Source organism: Astatotilapia calliptera, chromosome 1 (assembly GCF_900246225.1).
Source record: "Astatotilapia calliptera chromosome 1, fAstCal1.2, whole genome shotgun sequence".
Taxonomy (NCBI): domain Eukaryota; kingdom Metazoa; phylum Chordata; class Actinopteri; order Cichliformes; family Cichlidae; genus Astatotilapia; species Astatotilapia calliptera.
Genome location: NC_039302.1, coordinates 6,095,817 through 6,118,653, shown reverse-complemented (window position 1 = coordinate 6,118,653; position 22,837 = coordinate 6,095,817). Strand labels below are relative to the sequence as shown.

The 22,837-nt window shown below is 43.1% G+C and overlaps 1 protein-coding gene across 14 annotated transcripts in view; it reads left to right on the top strand.

Annotated features, from left to right (window-relative positions):
- The window catches only part of celf1 (cugbp, Elav-like family member 1), a 55,822-nt gene extending 46,827 nt beyond the window's left edge, over nt 1-8,995 (top strand). For all 14 annotated transcript variants that reach the window (XM_026156698.1, XM_026156181.1, XM_026156258.1 and 11 more), the window contains 2 exons: nt 2,924-3,096; nt 8,220-8,995. In XM_026156698.1, coding sequence (XP_026012483.1) covers nt 2,924-3,051 — 128 coding nt within the window. In that variant the 3' untranslated portion in view covers nt 3,052-3,096; nt 8,220-8,995. The remainder of the gene's footprint in view (nt 1-2,923; nt 3,097-8,219) is intronic.
- The last annotated feature ends 13,842 nt before the right edge of the window (nt 8,996-22,837 follow it).

The window sequence follows — 22,837 nt, the reverse complement described above, 5'->3', positions numbered from 1 at the left end:
AGCTGATCTACAATACGGCAGCAGTGATCAGTGAGATGCTTGGTTACAAGTTGAACAGCCACAAGGGGCAGTACCCTCCATGGAGAAGGAGGCTAGAGGGCAAGATCAAAGTAGCACGGAGGGAGGTTAGCCAACTAACGGAGTTGCAGAAAGGTGCGACAAATAAGGTGCCTAAGAAATACAGCAAGCTGTCCATACCTGAGGCCTTGGAAACTGCCAAGCAAAGACTCACAGCCTTGGCCAGCCGCTTGAGGAGGTACACCAGAGAGATAGAAGGCAGGAGAATAAACCAGCTGTTCTCCACAGAACCAGCAAAGGTGTACTCTCAGTGGCAAGGGAACAATAAGAGAACAGCACCACCAAGGCTGGAGACGGAGCAATACTGGAAGAGCATATGGGAGAAGGATGCAACCCATAACGGCAATGCACAGTGGCTAGTGGATCTGAGGGCAGACCACAGCGACCTCCCTGAACAGGGTCCAGTAACCATCACAGTGGCAGATATCCAAGAAAGGGTCTCCAGTATGAAGAGTTGGACAGCACCAGGGCCCGACATGGTTCACGCCTACTGGCTGAAGAAGCTGACTGCACTCCACGAGCGTCTGGCAGCACAAATGAACCAGCTGCTAGTTAACGAGAGACACCCGGAATGGCTAACTGAAGGCCGGACGGTCCTGATCCCCAAGGACCCCAAGAAGGGACCGGTCCCCTCCAACTACCGACCAATAACCTGCCTCAGTACTACATGGAAGCTCCTGTCAGGCATCATATCGGCTAAGATGAACAGGCACATGGGTCAATACATGAGCGGGACACAGAAAGGAATTGGCAAGAATACCAGAGGTGCAAAACACCAGCTACTGGTAGACAGAACAATCAGCCGAGACTGCAAGACCAGACTGACCAACCTGTGCACTGCCTGGATTGATTACAAGAAGGCCTATGACTCAATGCCCCACAGCTGGATACTGGAATGCCTAGAATTGTACAAGATCAATGGGACCCTAAGAGCCTTCATCAGGAACTCAATGGGGATGTGGCGTACAACACTAGAGGCCAACTCCAAGCCCATAGCACAAGTTACCATCAAGTGCGGGATCTACCAAGGAGATGCTCTGTCCCCACTGCTGTTCTGCATAGGCCTGAACCCCCTCAGTGAGATCATTAACAAGACTGGCTACGGATACCGACTACGGAACGGAGCAGTTGTCAGCCACCTCCTGTACATGGATGACATCAAGCTGTATGCCAAGAGTGAACGAGACATCGATTCACTGATCCACACTACCAGGCTATACAGCAATGACATTGGAATGTCGTTCGGACTGGAGAAGTGTAGTCGGATGGTAACAAAGAGAGGGAAGGTAGTCAGAACTGAGGGGATTGAACTACCAGAAGGCAACATTGCAGACATAGAGGACAGTTACAAGTACCTGGGGATCCCGCAGGCAAATGGGAACCATGAAGAGGCCGCTAGAAAGGCTGCAACCACCAAGTACCTGCAGAGGGTCAGGCAAGTCCTGAGGAGTCAGCTGAATGGTAAGAACAAGATCCGGGCCATCAACACATACGCCCTGCCCGTGATCAGGTACCCTGCTGGGGTAATAGGCTGGCCAAAGGAGGAGATAGAAGCCACTGACATAAAGACAAGAAAGCTCCTGACCATGCATGGAGGGTTTCACCCCAAGTCCAGCACCCTGAGGCTGTACGCTAAGCGGAAGGAAGGGGGCCGGGGACTGGTGAGTGTCAGCACCACAGTCCAGGATGAGACAAGGAACATCCAAGAATACATTGGGAAGATGGCCCCAACTGACCGAGTGCTCAGTGAATACCTCAGGCAGCAGAAACCCAAGAAAGAGGAGGGAGACGAGGAACCATCATGGAAGGACAGGCCCCTGCACGGTATGTACCACCGGCAGATAGAGGAGGTGGCTGATATCCAGAAATCCTACCAGTGGCTGGACAAAGCTGGACTGAAAGACAGCACAGAGGCACTAATCATGGCAGCACAAGAACAAGCTCTGAGTACAAGATCCATAGAGGCTGGGGTCTATCACACCAGGCAAGACCCCAGGTGCAGGCTGTGTAAAGATGCCCCAGAGACAATCCAGCACATAACAGCAGGGTGCAAGATGCTAGCAGGCAAGGCATACATGGAACGCCATAACCAAGTGGCCGGCATAGTGTACAGGAACATCTGTGCGGAGTATAACCTGGAAGTCCCGAGGTCAAAATGGGAGATGCCCCCAAGGGTGGTGGAGAATGACCGAGCTAAGATCCTGTGGGACTTCCAGATACAGACGGACAAAATGGTGGTGGCTAACCAACCGGACATAGTGGTGGTAGACAAACAGAAGAAGACGGCCGTAGTGATCGATGTAGCGGTTCCGAATGACAGCAATATCAGAAAGAAGGAACACGAGAAGCTGGAGAAATACCAAGGGCTCAGAGAAGAGCTCGAGAGGATGTGGAGGGTGAAGGTAACGGTGGTCCCCGTGGTAATCGGAGCACTAGGTGCGGTGACTCCCAAGCTAGGCGAGTGGCTCCAGCAGATCCCGGGAATAACATCGGAGATCTCTGTCCAGAAGAGCGCAGTCCTGGGAACAGCTAAGATACTGCGCAGGACCCTCAAGCTCCCAGGCCTCTGGTAGAGGACCCGAGCTTGAAGGATAAACCGCCCGCAGGGGCGTGCTGGGTGTTTTTTTTTATATGTATGTATATATATATATGTATATATGTATATACGTATACATATATATATATATATATATATATATATATATATATATATGTATGTGTATATGTATATACGTATGTATGCATATAAATATGTTTTATTTGCAACAATTGGTTTTCTTCCGCACATTGAAAATACCTACTGCAAGCTGCCTTGAGCTGCTCTTAGTGTTTCTTTCTTCTCTAGGCTTTGTGAGCTACGACAACCCAGTGTCATCACAGGCAGCCATCCAGGCAATGAATGGTTTCCAGATTGGAATGAAAAGGCTGAAGGTGCAGCTGAAGCGCTCAAAGAATGACAGCAAGCCCTACTGAAGGAGCTGAGACACTACAGGCTTAGTTAGGCAGGGTGGTGTTATGGTAAGTGTAGTGTGAATAACCAGCTGAGACTGATGCACTCAGAAACTTGTCTGTGTGCTACAGGGCTGCTTCACTGCTCCTCGTGGCCATTAGAAAACATGTCAGGACAAAGACAGACGTGAAGCTACATGACAAGTTTTGACACTAGCCTGGATTCTCCCCATGTTCTTTTGTGGTGTATGCACTTTTTCTTTTTAACAAAAAAGAGAAGCAGTTGTGTTAGTTTGCTGTGGTAGAAAGTAACACATATGAGTCATTTGTCAAGAAATGTTGCATGCTGACTATCAGATGCCAAATCTCTCTGTTGCCACTTCCTGTTCACCTTCTTCCTCTTTGACACATTTAATGTTAAAAACCAGGCAGCAAATGGGAAAGACAAATCTCTATTTGATGTGGTTTTCCCTGCTATCGCTTGAAATGGAGACCAAATAGTGATAGACACCTGTATTGTTTATCAGACTTATTTGTCAGGGTAGGCACAGAAGATCAGATTGTCAAGGTGGAGCACCACCAGTACGTGCAACTGGCATTTGGACTTAAGTGTTTTCGCATGTGTATGCGTGTGTGTTAAATCACTGATTTCTGCAAAACTTAACAAGCCTGTTGTTGTTCTACCCTTTTCTCTGGCATTTTGAAAGAGTACCTGTGATTTTTGTGCGCTGGCAAGACTGTATTCCGTTTTAGCATTACTTTTAGGCTACGTCCACACGTACACAGGTATTTTTGAAAACACAGATTTTCCGTTTTCGTTTTAAAAAATAATCCCGTCCACACGTAAAGGTAGAAATGAAGGAAAACACTGCTAGGAACATGCCAAAGCAACAGGTGGCGACATATTCCTAACCGTGCAGAAATGTTGGCCAATCAGAAGTCTAGAAGCCTCGGTGGGAAAAAGTAAACAAAGCTGGGGCATAGAAGCAGAACCGAGTCGTATGTGTGGAGGGACAGTAACTGTGTATATATGTGAGCATTTAAACACTGCAGAGAGAACAATTAACAGTATTGTAGAAATTCATTTCACCGAAACAATAACGTGGCGCACAGTGTGACGTCAAAGGCGCACACCTTTGACGCTGCGTTTTCTGCATTTTCTCAGTTTTTCTCGTCCACACGTAAATGCAAAAACGGAGTTTTCAAAAATATCCACCCTGGCCGGAGTTTTTAAAAATCTCAGTTTTCAGTGACCAAAAACGGCGTTTACGTGTGGACGAAAGGTGCAAACGCATAGAAAAATCTGCGTTTTCAAAAATACCCGGGTACGTGTGGACATAGCCGTAATCGAGTCACTTTCATGTTTGATTATATTACATCTGTTGTTTGTCAACAGCAACAGTTTTATGGTGAACACTAATTGAGAGGCCTCAGGGGGTGAGTGTAGTGTAGTGTAGAAACAATGACCAATTATACTTGATATGGAATTATACTTCATGTATAATCAGTACATTTAATAAAACATGCAGTTGAGATGTAGATCAACCTGGGTGAAACATCAGGGACTGAGCTGATGTGATCTATGAAGCTTAACTGTCAACTTTAACAAGCAATAACCCCAACTTTCACAATAAATCCAAAGTTGAATGACTTCTTTCAGTTGCTTAAAATTCTGTGCAATGTGAACATGATGGTTTTCATTACTACATTTTGTTTTAGTTTAGTTTTCCACCAGCCCTCCCTTTTCATGATAGCTATCAGCTAGCTGACCTCAAGGGCTAGAGACTTTCTATATATTGTGCAAGATTGTCCTGGCAGCTCTCTGAAATGCCAGGAAATTATATTGTGTTTTTGTTTTTTGCATGTTTCGTTGTACATAGAGCTAGGAAGGAAGATAAATGTTGAGATATATATTTTAATCGTAATGCTTTTTCTATTTTCATAGAGATTTTATACTTTCTGTAAGTCTTGGGGAACTATTATTATTTAAATATTTATCTGATGGGAAATTATGAAGAAAATGTGGAATCTGCCACCTCACTTCATCTCTTGGTGTGTGTCCTAGACTTGCCTGTTGAACGTTGTTTCCTTTTGCTGGTGTGTATTACATGACATTGTGGCACGAGCTGTATATGAAGGATCCATCCGATACTTTTGCTAGAATATTAATAATAATTTAAAAATAATACCAAGGATACGTTCAAAACTGAATTATTTGCAGAGGGGCTACCATGGGGAGTATTAATACATCCAGGGTACCCACGTATTTCATCAGTGTTTAAAGTCTTTCAAGACAAGGAAGTTCCATATTAAAGGAAAAACATTTGTTTAGCATAGCTTGATCAGCTTTTCTGCTATAAGTTACGTCCTAGAGCAGGGGTAGTGAACTCCAGGTTTCGAGAGCCGGTGTCCTGCAGTTCTAGGTTCCCTACTCCTGCCCTAGAGAGTAACTGTTTGGGCACTTCCACATCTTTGTGTTCCCTGGGCTCTGTCCTTTAGGACTGTCATGTACTGTCTAATTGGACTAGGTATAGTATATTACTGAATTCTCAAATGAAAGGCTAAGACTTGGCATTTTAAAGTCATGCCTATTATTTGTAAATAATAAGGCAGAGAGCCTGGGGGACACGAGTATGTGTTATTGTCAAAATACAAATCTATAATAAAAGTACATTGATGTATTGTATGCATTTACATGGTGGCAGTTAACTATGTATTGAGAATGTAACCTTATAAAAGAACTGGACGTGCCTCATTTCACTCCATTTTTCGTCCCCATTTGTTTAGCTCTTTCGTCTTAAAAGGATCTATCTGAATGTGTCCTTTGAGGAGAGGGCCCTTAACGTATGAGAGATCAGACCTCACACAATGTGATAATACTCTGGGCTCTCAGTCATTAATTGAAATTTTTTTTTTAATTTATTTAAAAAAATTTAAATCACCTGCCAAATATTGTCTAGGTTGCCCTTGTGCATGACCTGGATGACTAAGAACCTACACAGACATATGGTTCACTGGTTTGATTAGAATAGTTTTTGAACAGCTATTTGAATCTATAGCAGTTAGGAGTATGGGCTTCTACAATCAGTTCATCCAGTGTTAGTTTAGCACTATGCAAATACCAGACTTTATAACGCTGAGTAAATTAGAAACTGAACTATCAGAAACAAGGTAGAACTGTAAGATAGAATGCAAGATAACTAGTTTATTCCAATAAAGGCATGGAAATCATGCCTAACTTGATCCAGAGGTATAATTAATGTGAATGTCACATCCATCTTAATAATTTTTACTAAAATGTTTCAAGAAGGCCTTATTCAATTAGTCTGGATTAAAACTGTGCTCATGGCTAGGATAATTAAGAACTGTGACAGAAAGATAGGCCTGAGCACTCACAGGACAGATGCAGTTACATTTTCATATTTTACGGAAATTAATGTTCAACGTTCTTGAATCTTCAAATGAATAAATAGAGAGAGGAATTGACAGGACACACATGATTGTTCTCTTAGTATTTAGGTATAAACACCAAAGCCAGCAACACCAAACAAAGATGAAAACCAGCACAAAGAGACTTCAAAGCGACCACCACAGTGATTCTACTTTAGAAACAGTTTGGTACCTGTTGAAGTTCAGCAGCGGCTGGCTTTGCCACAAATGACAGCTCACTTTATCACTGCCCTGGGCTGTGGTCGGCATTTTACTCAGCTTTAACATAACCCAACTTAGTTTTAGATGCTGTCTATGCAGATGCTTGTGAAGAGCCCAAGTTGTGTTCAGAGTTGTTTCTGTCCTGGAGCAGTCTCCACTTCTCGTACTTTTGAGCAATAAAAATAAAAGAAATGTCCATGTCCACGCTGGAGCTGTGCCACTATTTTCCTCCGACGACACATGAACTGAAATCAGCTGGTTTCAGTTTCAAAATTGCAAGAGTTGATAAGCGGGATCGATAGTCAGGCAGACTAACGAAGGAATTTGGCTACATCCCTATGAATAAAACCACTAACTGTTAGTGGTGTGCGATACTGCATATTTTGGTATCAATCCCATACCAAGGAAATACGGGCCAGTATCGCTCGTACCGATACTTTTCAACAAATAAAGTGGATGCGTCATTGAATTGCTAAATCTCAATTAATTACCTTGACTTTAAGTGTTTTTTGTGATTATAGTTTTTTATTATTAAAATAGCTAAAACCCAGGACATAATTTGGACAAAGTTTATAATTAAATAGATTAAATAATTAAATAGAAAATGCTAATATAAAATTAATATTATCACTTTTTTTTTTTTTTTTTAGAAAAATCTTTAATTAAAAAGTGAACGCAAACCAGTTAACAAATTAAAACAAACAAGTACTGTTGAGAAATAATAATACAAAAATTACAATTAAAATTCCCAACAACAAAAAAAACAACTGGTGAAAATATAAATAATATGTAAACAACAACAACCCCCAAAGCGTCTAAGCCATGTCACGTGACGGCCCAACATCTAAACACAAGAGGGGTGAAGTGGAGCTGACACAGCAGCGGCGAGTCCAGCGACCTGGCTGTTTTGTCTTTGCCGAAACCACAGCATTGCAAACAAGCAGAACTTAAAGTAAAGAATCGATCTCACCAGGCCAGTATCGATCCGATACAGATGCCGACTTGGCATCGATACAATCGATATTTGGATCGATTTGCCCTCCACTACTACCTGTCTCAACAAACATTTGTTCTAAGTTTTTAAAGTAATGCAGATTTCCAGATGCACTTAAATGAATGTTGAACATCATCAGTTCCACTTTCCAGTTAGCTGATTTTAATAGAAGATGTGTGCAGCATGTTACATCAGGTACTAAAATGTTAAAGATGAGGCTTAAAAAGGTACTACCTCCGTAACACCCTGTGGTCTCCTTACATGATTAGCTGTGTTTGTTTGCATGTTGTCACTGATTTTGTGCTGGCACCACATTTATAGCTGTTCTATATGTGTGAATCTGCTGTTGTCATCCACCTCAGTTTCTAGTAACATGCTCATCATCCTCACTCTGTCCCTGAAAATGGCTACTGAGTTTTTAGACTTTAGTAAAGCACCATGATAAATGTGATTATTGTCAGTTTCTTTTCTCTCTCCTGTCTGTGTTCCATTACTGTGTAACCAAGGTTTGTCTCCCTGTTGTGCATTTTTTTCTTTGTTTTTCTAGATCTCTTCCTGTTTGCCCTAGCATGTTGGTGTGGCGTCACAGCTCATCGTCCAGTCCTTGTCTACTGCGCTTCACTGGTGCTTCCAATTTCACATTTGACGTTGTAGTTGACGTTGATTGCCCAAAAGGTTTTGTTGTTTCCTATGTCCTATGTGCTGCCAAAATAGGCACTAGAAAGGTTGCCTCTGAGCATTTTTGAATGTTAAAATTTATTACAAGCAAAAGAAAATCTATTTTTCTAGAATAAGTAAAATAACCACTCAATTAAAAAACAATTCAGTTTAATAAGAGTCTCTAGTTTGTTTTTATTGACTGTACGATGGAGCAATTTTTCCAGTGCCTCTCTTTTTTGGTTTTGTTATGTTTTTTGTGGAAAAGCAGCTAATCTCTTTAGATTATGTTGTATGTGAGTGCTCGTGTGTGCCTTATTAAAAAAAAAGAAAAAGAAAAGAAAAAAGTCAAAGAAATTGGTGATGACATGTTGTTGTACTTGTGCAATTCCTTCTCCTCTGGAGTTCCCTTTTGAGTGATATGAGGAGGAAACATTCATAATTGTAAAAATGTTTTTTTTCTTTTGACTTATTGTCTCAAAGCACATGATGCTGTTTTACTCTTGTTTCTGCAGATAATCGGATATAGAGGAGAATATTTTGTCAGGCCTGTTTTAGTTTTATTAACTACACTGAAACTTTTGAAAAAAATATCAAGAAAAATGAATATGTTTGTTAAGTTTGCTAAGTTAAAAAAAATAAACTTGTGCCAAATGTTTTGCGCAATCAGTATTCCTCCTTTTCAGGACTTTTGATTTGAGGTGTTTTTACCAAATGCAGTCCGTAGACCCTACAGACCCACATTTATATGGGCTGCAGTTCGTTTCCTTGACTAATGGATCAGTATTGCTCCAGGTAGGGCTGGGCCATATTATACGTTTCATGATAATACCGGTACAATGTTAAGCAATGATAAGAAAATGAAATATTGCAATAGATTATGAGTAAAACGCGCATGCACAATGCTTTTGTTTTCATACACACATGACGGAAAAAGCATGGGAGTGACGGAGAATGAGAAGGGCAAAAGCGGATCATTGAATGAAACAGATGAACCAGAATTGGTTTGTAGAAATGCAACTTCAGTGATGTGGAACTGGTTTGGTTTTCGTCCATCAGAAAGCCACCAAAGCACTTTTTTTTCCTTTGTAGAACATGCAAGCGGGCTGTCGTTATTACCGTATTTTTCAGACTATAAGGCTCTCTTTGACAGTGCACCTTATAATCCGGTACGCCTTATGTATGAATTCTGGTTCTGCTTACTGACCTCCAACTGATTTTATGTGGCACACAGCGCTCAAAAATCTATCAAAGAATGTTTTTGTATGACTTTGGTAAGCTACAAAGCCCCACCGCTTGTCAGAGCATTACGGCTACTGTAGTCAGGAGCCTCACAGTAATACATACTGTGCTTCAACATAATATTACCATATTGTGTGTGTGTAAGGACTCCAAAATGGCACCTGTTAAGAGACATGCTTATGAAGCGGATTTTAAACTCAAGGCTATCAGTCACGCAGTAGAACATGGGAATAGAGCAGCTGCGAGAGAATTCAGTATTAATGAATCAATGGTACAGAAGTGATTGAAGCAAGAAGAATGAGTTGAGTAAAGTTAGACTTATCTGACTGTTTTAAATTCTCTTGCAGCTGCTCTATTCCCATGTTCTACTGCGTGACTGATAGCCTTGAGTTTAAAATTTTGCTTAATGCGCCTTATAGTTTCATGTTGCAAAGCACCTCTTTTTAACTTTTGTGGATATTATACATGGTTAGGCTCAGGATATGTCAGCCCATTTCCACTGGAAATGTCTTTTGGTTAAACTGTCAGCAAGGAATTAGCATTTGCACTCTTACATTTTTATATAGCTTTAATGCAGATAAAAAACAGCTGCTTGTTTAAATGAAAATAAATTGATGGGTTTTTTTGGACTAATAAAGTTGTAGAGTAAAGTATTTTGTCTTGCATCAATAATATAGTCAGTTATATCATTATCGCAAATTTTTAAATTATATTGTGATAAATATTTTTGGCCATATTGCCCTGCCCAATTCCAGGTGTTCTCAACTATTACATTCAGCATTGCATTTCTCACAATACACCAGTCGGCCACAACATTATAAACCAATGCGTACTACTTTAACGAAAAAACTATGTGTCGGTGTTGTTCCCACATCATCATAATAAATGTTGTTCCAGGTTCAACATTGCAAGTGACCAATCACATTGTTGTGACGTCATACTTTTGCGACTTCGGAAAAAAGTGCCTTAAAAAAATAAAATCTACTTAACTTGAAAGAAACCGCCTTTGTCCGCCGATCCATCAATTTGAACTCTTTGCATTTCAGGATACTGTTCTTTAATAAACGGTAAGCATTATACATATTGTCCTTGCAACATTGGAATTTCATGAATGAACAGAGATGTAAGCCGATTACTTTTTTCAAGTAACGAGTAAAGTAAGGGATTACTATTGCAAAAACGGTAATTAGATTACCGTTACTTTCCCGTAGGAACGCTGCGTTACTGCGTTACTAAAACCATGATTTTTTTGTGAGAATGTCTCACGACAGTGACGTAAGCAAGTGCGACGTTCTTGACAACAGCTGTGTGCAGATCAACAGTAGATATCGGTCGTGTCCAAATTCATGGGCTGCATCCTCCTGAGGACCCGGCCTTCGTGGTCTACGTGGGCCGGGTCCTCAGAAGATCGGGTAGGCCGGAAGTAAACGGCCGTGAAATTGGACGGTCTAGCCTTCTGATTAGCGTCACCGCTGTCTCGGTGGAGTTCAATAAACTCGGCCGTCTGCTCCTTGCTATCTAAAATATAACAGGACACTGGCGTAAATTCTCAACTGTCTCATACTTCTGTTTAATCAGTTTTCTGTTTGACGTTTAGTCAGCTGTGTAAAAACCAAGGAGGAACCCACCCGGGGGATTAATAAAGTTTTATTTTATCTAATCTAGTAACTTTAATCTCAGCCAAACCGATTGACTCACGAACAAACAAAACACAGAAAAAAGCCCAACAATAACATTTTTAGGTTGTCTAAGTGACTTATATATTACATTTAACCTGAGCAGCGAAAGTCCGCGGTGATCTGAAAATGATGTGCCGGGAGTTGTGCCGTTCTCGGCCGCATCAGTGACCCTCGAGCTCCCGGCTAGCTATCGAGCTGGTGGGTAGCAAATGTCTCCGAAAACGTCGAAGCACTTTTGCAAATATGCGATGTCTTGATAAACCGAGCAGATATTTGATGTTTACACAGCTACTTTCTCGCCTGAAAATATGTTAAAAGTTTATTTTGTGACCCAGAAAGATTAGTATGAGTAATTTTAAAACTTAGTAGCGGCCGCCATTGTTGGAAACTGGAGTTTGGCTGGGCCGCGCTATGAATTCTGGGATATGGTATGCCACGACGGACACACCCGACCCATCCTTCAAATTCGGGGAAAAGGAGGACGCATTTGTCGGCTGCATTCGGAGGAGTCTACGAATTTGGACAGCCTTCGGCGCGTCACTGTGACGTGATCGGTCTACAAATGCGGCCTCAGGAGGATGCAGCCCATGAATTTGGACACGACCAATATATTGAGTGCGGGAGAGAGTATGAGCGTGCAGCGTTTAAAGCGTGGAAGTACTGACCTTACTTTGAGTTTGATTCCAAAAAAGTGAAAAAAAAAAACATTAGCATCCGTTTGTGCGTGGGAAGAAAACTTCTTTTTACAGCCAACCCCCCCCCCCCCCCAAACTTCCAAGCAAGCACCGAGTGCGCTACGACGTAATGGGAAATTCACAGAGAAACTCGCGGACTCTTCCACTGACCGCGGAACACCTGCACCAGGGTAAACCTCCGCCTACCCAACTCCTGCTTTACAGGTGAAAATAGAGCAAAAGGACCGCTAGTCTTTGATTTTATTTATTTTCTGCTGTGTTTTACTTGCATCTATTTGAAAGACTGAGTGTAAACACACACACACAAAAAAAAAAAGTGCTGGAATGTGCAGAAAATAGGTTTAAATGTTAAGCAAATTTCTTTCAGTCAAAGAATGTTGCATATAATTAAATTTTTGCTTGATGCATAAACTTAAAAGATTAAAACTAATAAAACAAGTTTTAAAAAGAGACTTTTCCATTTGATTACATTTTGTATGATGAATTATGCAGAAAAAGTAGAATTGGGCTGAAAGATCTATCGCTTTATCACCTCTTCAGGTTGTAAATCGTGTTTTTAAAAAGTAACTAAGTAACTAATTACTTTTGAAAAAAAGTAATCAGTAAAGTAATGGGATTACTGTTAAGGGGAAGTAATCAGTAATTAGTTACTGATTACGTTTTTCAAGTAACTTGACCAACACTGTGAATGAATCGCTTGGCTTGCAAAAGTATGACATCACAACAATGTGATTGGTCACTTGCAATGTTGAACCTGGAACAACATTTATTATGATGATGTGGGAACAACACCAACACAAGGATATAAGATAAGATAAGATAAGATAAGATAACCTTTATTAGTCCCACACGTGGGAAATTTGTTTTGTCACAGCAGGAAGTGGACAGTGCAAAAGTTATGAGGCAAAAATTAGAATACAATAAGAATAAATACAGTACACAACTGTACAGAATAGAATAAAATACTATATACAGTAGAATACAATAAAATAAATATACAATAAGATAAAAATAGAATACAAATACTATATACAACTGAGTAAAATACAACGATGACAGAAAGGATTATTGCACTTAGTATTATTGCATATGTATGGATGTGTGTGCTTGATCAGTTAAAGTCTTTATTATGGAGTCTGACAGCAGTGGGGAGGAAAGACCTGCGAAATCTCTCCGTCCCACACCGTGGGTGCCGCAGTCTCCCACTGAAGGAGCTGCTCAGTGCTGTCACAGTCTGCTGCATGGGGTGGGAGATGTTGTCCATCAGGGATGACAGCTTAGCCGCCGTTCTCCTGTCACTCACCACCTCCACTGGGTCCAGAGGGCATCCTAGAACAGAGCTGGCCCTTCGGATCACCCTGTTCAGTCTCTTCCTGTCCCCAGCAGAGATGCTGCCGCCCCAGCAGACCACGCCATAAAAGATAGCAGAAGCCACAACAGAGTCATAGAATTTCTTCAGGAGTGGGCCCTCCACTCCAAACGACCTGAGTCTCCGCAGCAGGTACAGCCTGCTCTGCCCTTTCCTGTAGAGGGCGTCTGAGTTATGAATCCAGTCCAGTCTATTGTTCAGATGAACACCAAGGTACCTGTAGCTTGGTGTATCAGATCGTACTGGGATTAATAAAGTATTTCTTCTTCATCACCATCTATTTTTCTTTCCTTTCTTTTTTTATCCAGCAAGGTGTTGGAAGCAGGAAATATTGACCATGTAGGGACATTGATAAAGGTAGGCCTTTTGTATCCCATGAAGCTTTATAGACAAAGTGGTTGGAAAGACATTAATCTCATAGAGCATCTGTGGGATGTTGGAAAAAACAAGTCTTTCTATGCAAACCCAATCGTCCAAATTCCAATACTTAAAAGTGCTTAAATCTGCTACCAACGTCTTGGTGTCTGATGCCACAGGACACCTTCAGTCTGCACAGTGTATAAATAAGAATGGGGAAAATGGTTTACTCAGTGGTGATGGCAGAGTTTTGATTTGACACTAATTCTACCACTCTTCTGACTGGATTTGCCATTTTTATAACTGATAGTAACAAAGACAATAATTGATGGTGTATCAGCGATGACTGATACATGACTAACTGTTACATGAATAGGGTGAGGGTGACATCCACATTGACAGCGAAACAACTAGTAGCTCAGAGGAGGAACCATCATGGAACCACCAAGGGTGGTGGAGAATGAAAGATCCTGTGGGACTTCCAGATACAGACAGACAAAATGGTGGTGGCTAACCAACTGGACATAGTGGTGGTAGACGGTCGTAGTGATCGATGTAGCGGTTCCGAATGACAGCAATATCAGGAAGGAGGAACACTGGAAAATTAGGTATGGTGATTCCCAAGCTCAGCGAGTGGCTCCAGCAGATTCGAGGAACAAAATCGGAGATCTATGTCCAGAAGAGTGCAGGATACTACACAGGACCCTCAAGCTCCTAGGCCTATGGTAGAGGACCTGAGCTTCAAGGATAGGCTGCCTAGAGATTAGTGGAATGTATTATGTCCAGGGAAGGCTGTAGTTGTGTCACGATCCTGGGTCATCTAACCCAGCATTTTGAGTTTTAATATATTTTGACGTTTATGGTTTATGTCTAAGTTTATTAGTTAATTTCTTATTTTGCCTATGTTGCCCTGTTATAGTCAAAGGAGCTTGCAAAGAAAAGCGTCTGGACTTCTTTAAGTTGCTTGAAGACGTTTCACCTCTCATCCGAGAAGCTTCTTCAGTTCTAAGGTCAAATGGTGGAGAGTCCCAGATATAAACCTAGTGGGAGTGACCCCCCACAGAGGGACAAAAGGACCCCCTGATGATCCTCTAATCGCCTGAGCCAAGGTGTGAAACTGGGTGTGGGTCCCAATCAGCCAGAGTTTCGGGTGTGTTCATTGTGAAACCTGGCCCCACCTTATCATGCGAATTCCTGAGGTCAGCTGGCCCAGGATGTGAGTGGGCGTTAAGGCGTCTGGGAAGGGATCTCAAAACTGGATTATAGATGGCAGAGAGTTGGTGTCGTAAACCCCCGCCTCTGTTCAAAGATGGTCGCCCACAGTGGACATAGATGGCTTCTTTCACTCCTCTTTCTTTGCAAGCTCCTTTGACTACGATGACCTGGATGACTGAGAACCTTCACAGACATATTGCCCTGTTATAGTTCCCCTGTGTTTAAGTCTCCCTCGCCCTTCATGTGTTTTATGTCTGCGTGTGCTATGTTGTCAAGCTCATGTTGTTTCTGTGTCTCAATATGTTTCCTATTTTATTTTGAAGCGGTCTGGTGTCCCATATTTATTGTGTTTAGTTTTACTTTTCTCTGTGACGTTATGTTCATTTTAATCAGCTGTTTCCCCTTCCTCTAATCACCTCCTGTATTTAGTCTGTGTGTTTTCATTCAGTCTTTGTCAGGTTGTCTGTTGTTTCTAGTCATGTTTCGGGTTTTTCATGTCAAGATGTTTCATGTTTTTTTAATGCTCAACCTTCAGATCTACCATTTATCAGCTCAAACATCCAACGACAAGAATGCCTCAAAAGCATCAACATCAGCTCTTCTCTGACAGCATGGTGGGAGTTTCTAAAATTGACGGCGTCTTCATTAATCCCATGCAAACGTACACCTATCTGGAACAACCCTGACATATTACAAAACAATAATATGATAAACTTTTCAGATTGGAGTGGTAAAGGAATCAAATATTTAGAACATATACTAGAAGGAACAGAATTTATTCCATTTGACAGACTAGTTACACAATATGGGATCAACAAGAAAAGATTTTTAGAATATCAACAAATTAAATCCATAGTAAAAAAGAAATTTAAACCGGGTCAAGTTGAACTACAAACACCACCAAGTGTGGTTCAGTTTCTTACTCTTAAAACCCCCAAATTACTATCCAAAATATACAGAATGCTTTCTAAAACAGATGAATCAATATCACTTCCTATTGCAAAATGGGAAGCGGATTTATCAGTTAACTTAGACCTAAACTTCTGGTCTCAGATTTGCTTAAAAACCTTTCATCTAATTAGAAATCCCAGTCTGCAATTAATACAATACAAAATACTACATAGAGTGCACTATACAGGTCATCGGATGTTCAAGATGGGTTTTACGTCTACCAACAACTGCTCACACTGCCAAACCAACTCACCGGACAATTATATCCACGTTCTTTGGTTCTGTCCACCAGTTCAGAAGTTTTGGCGCGAGATATGTGAAGACTTATCAAAGTGTCTGAAGTGTAACATTCCAACTTCCCCCTTAGTGTGTTTGTTGGGCAGCTTAGATAATGTCACTTCAGAAAAGAATATAGCCCATATGGTTCTCACTGCCCTATGCATAGCCAAGAAAACAGTCCTCATGAACTCTCATAGTTTGGTCCCACCTTCGCTGTTGTGATTGGTGTGGGGGTAGAGACAGGCTTAGGGCGTCGGGGGGTTCCCAGGAGCATCTTCCTTGGGGGGCTCAACCCGGGGTAGCAGTCATGGCCTATTAAGGGCTCTGTTGGCTCTTAGGTGATGGTTTCCTCGTGCAGCTGCGTGCAGCTGCGTGCAGCGGGGCTAGGGGAGGGTCTGTGCTGATGGACGTGGGTTACTGACCTGGTAGCCTGGCTGCCCCTGGGTGGGTCCGGTTCTGGGGTGCTCCGTCTCTGGGCCCTTGCTGGGCCTCGGGGGCTTGGGTCCTGGTTGGTATGTTGCTGGGGTTGTGGGTGGGTGGATGTATGGGGGCCCAGCCCTGGCGCAGGGTGCTGCCAATGCATCGAGCCACCTGGGGGGCACTTCAACTGGTGGGGGACGTTGTTACACCTTGCAGGAGCTCTCCTCTCTTTAGGAACTCACTCTGCAGGAGGGGGAGATACAGGAGAGGTGGAGGAAGATCTCAGCCTGGGCGTCTATTGTCTTGTGTAGTCTGGAAGATGAGTGGATGGTGGGGTGGGTGCAGTTTTCTCTGTAGTGGGGTCAGGTAGGCTGTCCTGGGCTCTGTGGGGCCGGGCGGCGCTGCTGTTCTGGGCCCCAGTCCGGATGGGCCTGGGCCCCCTTTCCCTTGCGGGTTGCGGAGTATGGAGGTGCCTACTGGGGTCAGCGGGGGAGCTGGCCCCAGGGAGGGGCCACCCTTCCTTCCCTCCCCATCTCCAGCTGCCTCCCTCTTCCCGCTCCACCACAATCACCCACACATGCAGGGCCTCTCTGGGGACATCTCAGGCCCTCTAAGGTATGGAGGCCTATCTCCCCCCACCACTTCCCCTGCCAGTGGCAGACGCCCTCAGAAGACATCGGTGCGTTGGTGGTTCTTTGTGTCCGGGGATGGGCACCCAGGTACACACCGGCTCACTCCTTGGTGGCTGCTTATCTTGAATGATTTCCTCTGCAGGGAAGCAGGAGTCTATTTGGGGTCAGCTGGCCCAGATAACCACGGCCAACCCAAGGTTCTTGGACTGTTTACCAAAGAGTCAAAGAACTTTGTTACAACCACGATCTCCTCTACTTTGCAATCATCGCCACAGCAGCAGCTGCCCAGCATGCGGGTTGAATCACCCCAGCCCTGCTGGCTACATTCAGTCTCTCATCTGTCTCCACACTCATGTTGCTGCAGCAGCGGACAAGCGCTTTATTTCCTCTACCTCGACCAGTTCCCTCTTTCAATGCCATGCCAGCCTCAGCTTTAGCAGGACCTACTTCCATCGTACCTTCTCCTAGGAGGAGGCAGTGTTCATGTCGCCAAATTGTTGAATGTTGCCATTGTGTTTCTTTGTACAGTCTTAGTTCAAGACATACAATGCCTTGTCTTAGAACCACATGGGCGTTGCTTTGCTGTGATGTGTTTTGTGTGAACTGTTTCTCAATAAAAGGCAGCAAGAGGAGGCCGGATTTGGGGTCATTTCGTGGTAGACATCAACGAGGCCCCCCTTGCAAGTGAATCGATCGATCGCTGTTGCCTTGTTTTTCTTTCATGGGAATAAGTCCTGGATACAGCGGGGTCTGAGTTTAGACCCAACATTTATTTGGTCCTTCGGAGCCAGAACCTAACACATTGCATGACTCCACCGCAGTCTACTAGCAGCCAGCGTCTGGGACCCTTGCGTCTGAACTTCCCTCGGGATGGATGGCGATTGACGGGATCCAGAGATTCTTCCCATGAACGGAAACAACACGAACAGTGAGTAGAAAAGGCCTTGTGCGTCACTGAGACTGTGCGTGCAGACGCGGGTCCAGGGGAGCTGCAGGCCTGAGGGGTGTGGCCCTGCAGAGGGACTGGCCACACCCGAAGCCACACACCTGCCGCTGATCAGGGCTCGTCGGTGGGAGCTACTTAGGTGAGTCTTGGAGCTCCCACCGACGCGGGATCATTGAGTTATCTTACCAAGTCAGTGTGTGTTAGTTTAGGTCTGTGCTGTGCGTATATGCCCGCTGAGGGTTAGTGTTGACGGCTGCGTCTCTGGTTTCCCTACAGGAGGAGGAGTGGTCCGGAGAGGCAGCACGCACGGGGGTGCGGAAACACAACAGCGGGGAGCACGATATCGGAGGGAAGCACGCACACGGGGTTCGAGGGAGCAACGGGGAGTTATTGTATTTACAGCCTTTTCACTGTAAATAAAGAGCACTGTTTGCATCGCAGAGTCTGCGTTTTGGGTCCTCCTTTCCCCACATCCCCACGGTCTGCCAGCCAGACCGTGACAACATGCATATACACATACAATGATACTCATGAAGACCAGACAGCATCTTAAGCATGAGATTCTGTTTGTCATCTTGTCCAAGTCACTAGTAAGATGAAAGTGATACATAGACTAGTGGACTGAATATTATAGGAGGACAGATGGTTGCATCATAAAGGAGAAAACAGAATGCTGATGAGAGGTCTTAAATGAGTGAGTTGAGTGAGCTGATTGTGAGTTTCTGGTGTGTGAAGAAGTTTTAACATGGCACACATTTAGTTACATGAGAAGAAACTTATTATGTGATGAGACAACAGGGTTATGCTGTATGTTGTGTGTATGGCTGATTGGATGAATGTTTGAGATTAAACTGGCTGTTGATTTGTCTTTTGTTACTAAGTTGAGCCTGCCAATTGGGTTGTTATGATTTATCCCCCTGGCATGAAGAACACGTGTCATGACTTAAACAAGGCCTTTCTTTCCTTTGCTTTCCTTTATTTTCTTTATTTTCTTTTGTTACTTTCATGGTGCACTGAAAGTTTTGTTTGATGATCTTTGTTTGAGCAGATCTGCACAATTAGAACCGAAGCGTCGTCGAGAAAACTGTTGCAAAGTGAGCTTCTCCAAAATTAAAATGGGCTCAGGAGAAAGCCACTTATTTGGGACAATTAGGAAACAAGTTCCTGTCCAAAAGGATTCAACAAGGAAATCCAGTCTAAATTCTTTTTCTTTTTGAAATGATGTCGTTTTGCTGAGGGTGGAAACGAATGCGACAATAATTTCCACAATCAGCAAAAGAAGGAATCACTGAGTGAATGAGTAAGAATTTTAAAATAACACCATTGGGTGACGTTAACCCCCACCTGACAAAGGTGTGGATGTATCTCTGTTGCAGGAGCAGAAGGAGACCACAGGTGAAAATTTGGGTCACATGACTATGTGAACTCTGAAAATGTAACCTTTTTAGTTTAAAATTTTCTGTGTCTGCGAATTTACCATGGGTGTGTTATTCACTACCTTGTGTTACTCACAGAGATTACTGTGAGAAAGAGTGTATACACCTGCGCAGCGCTAACATTTACATTTCTTTTTACAGCAGATGGTTAATCATGTGATTTGATTTAATATATTTTTCTAGCACAGGATTACTGAGATTTTGTATGAAGAAAACTGTAGTTACAGGCTATATGTTGATGATGAAATTACACTGTGTTGTTGAGAGAATGTTAGAGAAAATGTGAATGTTACAGGGGAGAAATTAATGCAGTTTGAGACATACTGTGATGAGACCATTGTTACTTTTTCCACAGCGAGTGTTAACTTTATGACTTTTCACAGCTCCTCTGGAATCTGGATGGCCGACACCTGACAACCAGGATGAACCGTGTGTTTGGCTAATGTTTGTTTTTCTTTAAGAGTGCTTGTAAAGGATTCAGCACAGACAGACAAGTGACAATTGAACAGATGTGCAGTGGTTACAGAATAGTTACATAGAGCTCATTATCTGACCACACTGTTGGGCTCATGGTGAGTGACAAACTTAAGGAAATTATGGGGAAAAGTAGGAGTTTAATAAGTTTAGAATAAACCTGCAATGATACTTGTCTCTGTGATGCTGAATACTTTATTACACTTACGAGCTGCAGTTAGTTGCAAATGTGAAGTTGCTTTAACTTTAAGACTTTGTCTTCTAGGATACAGGAGCTGGGAGTTAAACAAGCTGAACATTTAAGTGCTGACTAATGTTTTTACACAGGGTTACAGCTTGGAGTGAAGCTGCTCCAAGGGAAAAACCCTGGAGATTGTTTTAGGGAGACTTTGCAACATTCTTGTACATGTCTCATTGGGGAGTTGACACATGGCGAAAGCCGTGTGGCGAGAGGAGTGTCATTTTTCAATTTGTAGCTGTCGTGAGGTGCCATGACGAGAAGGAGTGACTCAGAGGATTGTCCACAAGATGGAAGCTGAGGCCTGGAGAGAGTCTTCAGGAGGATCAGAAATCACCTTCAGCGCAGAGAGCTGTGCTACTGTGCTTCCAAAGGATTGTCACGAGGAGATCATCACAAGGAGACTTTGCACAGCAAATCTTAAATAAGATGAAAGAGTTTCAACGTTGAGGAAGACAACTAAGGTGTACGACGTGCTCTGCCTTAGATCTTCAGCAGCGTTGGAAAATGGAACCTGAGGGAGCGTGCCAAGCTCCAAAAAGTGACAGCGCAGAGGAGGTCCAGCGATGGACTTGTGGTTCTGTGAACAGCACAAATGCCAGGTGACTGTAAAATAACTAACAGCACTTTTTCCACAAGTGAAGCCAGTAACTTACTATCCTAAAAGATTAGCTCTGGTTGCTCGTGCTTTACCTCCATGCGTGAGATCAGTATGTGCAGCACCTTAAGCTGTACAATGTTTCAGGAAATAGTTTATTTAACCTTTTGCAATTGTTAGTTCCACACGAGGTAGATGTTTACTACTGCAGACTAAACTTACATTTCTGTCACCTACAAGACACTTGTCTTTAATGTTACTGTTACTCTCACAACCACACATATTACCATAAAGTGGTGCACAATTCTGAATCTGTCCAACCCTTTTTGCCAACGAAAGAAGAGGGCACTTCTCATGAGAGTAGAGAGCGCGAGGAGAAGAAGTGTAAGCCGAGGGATGACTTAATAGCTATGCCACTCGTTGAGGGAAAGGTTTGGTTTGTTCATGATTTGAGTTTTACAACAGCAGAGGGACAGACTAAAACAGGTTTTACTGTAGCAGACAGTGAGAGAGAGTTATCTATGTAGGACAACTAGCATGCTTCATATTTTCTTGAGCAGCAGAGATGCTAGCCTTAATGGAAATGTGTAAAGCTGCACAGAGACAATACACCCTGATAGCCAGTATGCATTTGCTACTGTACATTTCTTTGTAGTGCAGTGAGTGAAACGAGGTGTGACAACTTCGACAGGGAAACCTGTAGAACACACCAAACTCTGCTGGAGGCAGTGTTATTAAACAGTGGAACTGCCGTATGTAGATGTGCAGCACACATGTGAGGGAAAGATCCAGTTGCATTAGGGAAAGTTTTTGCAGATAAGATCGCAAAAGAGGCAGCTTTAGTTAAACATGGTGTTAACATTTTAGCAGTACAACATCAGCAGACATATAGGGCCACTCACCTACGGCAGGAAAGCAGTTGACTTACAGAGGGAGCAAGCTTGCAGGTTGGTGTTTATTATCTGTGTGATAAACCAATACTGCCTAATAATTTGTATAAGACTGCTGCTATTTTGAGCCATGGGCTATACCATGTCTCAACAGGAGGGAGATGAGCAGCCGTTATACTCACTCTAGGATTATTAAATACTTTAAAAAAAATTTGCAGGCAGAGAGAACTAATAGAACAGTAAAGTTAAGACTTAGGAAGACAGGCAGGACATGGTTAGACTGTATAGAATTAGTTAAGATGTACATGAGGATTTTTCCAACAGAGAACGGTCTGACTCTTTGAGATTATATATGTTAGAGCATTTAGAGTTCTAGTCATCTGTAGTGATGATAGAAAAGCAGAAGAGAGAGCATATTAGCAGATTAGATGCTTGAAATGTTTAAAAGTAAAGAAGTCTTGAGAACAAATGATCTGCCAGATGATTCTGTTTCTCCGCAGGAGCAGAGTCTGAAGTCTGGAGATTGGATGTTGATAAGGCCATGGAGAGGAAGTGCTGGTCCAGTCCATGGTGGAAGGTTCCTATTGGGTGCTGCTGACAACAACCACAGCAGTGAAGATTGCTGGAAGAAACACTTGGATACATCAAGCGCACTGCAAGAAGGTGACACACATCCAGGCCAGCTCGAAGTAAGTGGCAGGAAGACCGGGTACAAAGGGGGGGGGGGGGGGGGGGAGAAAGCCTCCAGGGCCCCTTGTCTCAATCCGGTGAAGAAACCAACTGAGCCATAGGTACTCATCAGAATGGCTGGGAATGTGCTGTGCATCTTCTTGAGCCTGTGGACCCAGAGTGGGATGACAGGGAGCGCACTGGGACAGAGCAAACCACACCCAGTGCCGCATGGGTTTTCAACAACTACTGGTGGCAGTTTAAGAACACAACCACTCACATAAAGACCGAGACCAATGGTTATGCCTGTGATGCCACTGGCTACACATTCTTCTGGACTGTGGCCATATAGCATCACTGAGAGTGAGACAGTTTGTTTGGTTGCCTTAGCAACACATCCAGGAACAGTGCTGACTTT